General features: G+C 43.8%; 1 protein-coding gene across 1 annotated transcript in view; it reads right to left on the bottom strand.

Moving 5' to 3' along the window:
- LOC106512381 (rac GTPase-activating protein 1) overlaps window positions 1–687 on the bottom strand; it is a gene marked incomplete at its 3' end in the record, with an annotated part of 1,873 nt that extends 1,186 nt beyond the window's left edge. The window contains 3 exon segments of the mRNA XM_014001010.1: window positions 63–205; window positions 293–495; window positions 581–687. Coding sequence (XP_013856464.1) covers window positions 63–205; window positions 293–495; window positions 581–665 — 431 coding nt within the window.
- Window positions 688–731: the final 44 nt, after the last annotated feature.

Below are 731 nucleotides of genomic sequence, written 5' to 3'. Positions count from 1 at the left end.
TGTGGGAAGCTAGATATTTTGTGCATATTCAAAAAAAAAAAAAAAAGGTTGAAGTTTCTTGCCTTCGACTGGTGTTCTGGTTGGTTGCGCCCTGAGTGTTTGTGTTAAGGAACGCCAAAGCAGAACGCTGCTCTGCACTCAGCTGGATGCTGTTGGTGGATCCCTCACTGGTCAAGAGGTCCCGGATCAGCTGAATTTGACGTTCCTGTTAAAGAAAAAAAAGGTAAGTAAAGCACATTTATATCCAAATAAATGAAGGATAAAACAAAGCTTTTAATTTGACTGAACATACCAGAGTCTCGCAGTCGGCTTCAGCCTTCTGTCGGCGCCGGATCTCCACGTCGACTTGGTTTCGGGCATGTTTCAGTTTGACATCCAGGGCTCCCCTCTCCATCTCTGCCTTTGTGAGCATCTCCTTGCAAGACCCCAGCTCGTGCTCGGTCCTCAGCCATTTGCGACGGCAGTCTTCAAAGTTTTGTGCCATCTGAATGAAATCTGAGAGAGGGTTCAAACCGTAACAAAGCCTTTAATGCAGTATTTGAAAGCATTAAATGAAGATAATGAATCATAGACTACTCACTGGGTTCAATGTTCTCACTGAGAAGGTCAACATGTGTCCTCAGCTTTTCATATAAGCTCTGTAAACTGACTGCAGCAGTCGCCATGGTGTCCTACAGCAAGACCCTCAGGAAAAAAACAAAACAAAAGGTACTTTATTTATAACTCAAATG

The sequence above is a fragment of the Austrofundulus limnaeus genome, unplaced genomic scaffold, assembly GCF_001266775.1.
Source record: "Austrofundulus limnaeus strain Quisiro unplaced genomic scaffold, Austrofundulus_limnaeus-1.0 Scaffold6238, whole genome shotgun sequence".
NCBI classification, from domain to species: Eukaryota; Metazoa; Chordata; class Actinopteri; order Cyprinodontiformes; family Rivulidae; genus Austrofundulus; species Austrofundulus limnaeus.
Note: the sequence above shows the minus strand (reverse complement) of the source record. Positions and strands in the feature narration are given on the sequence as shown.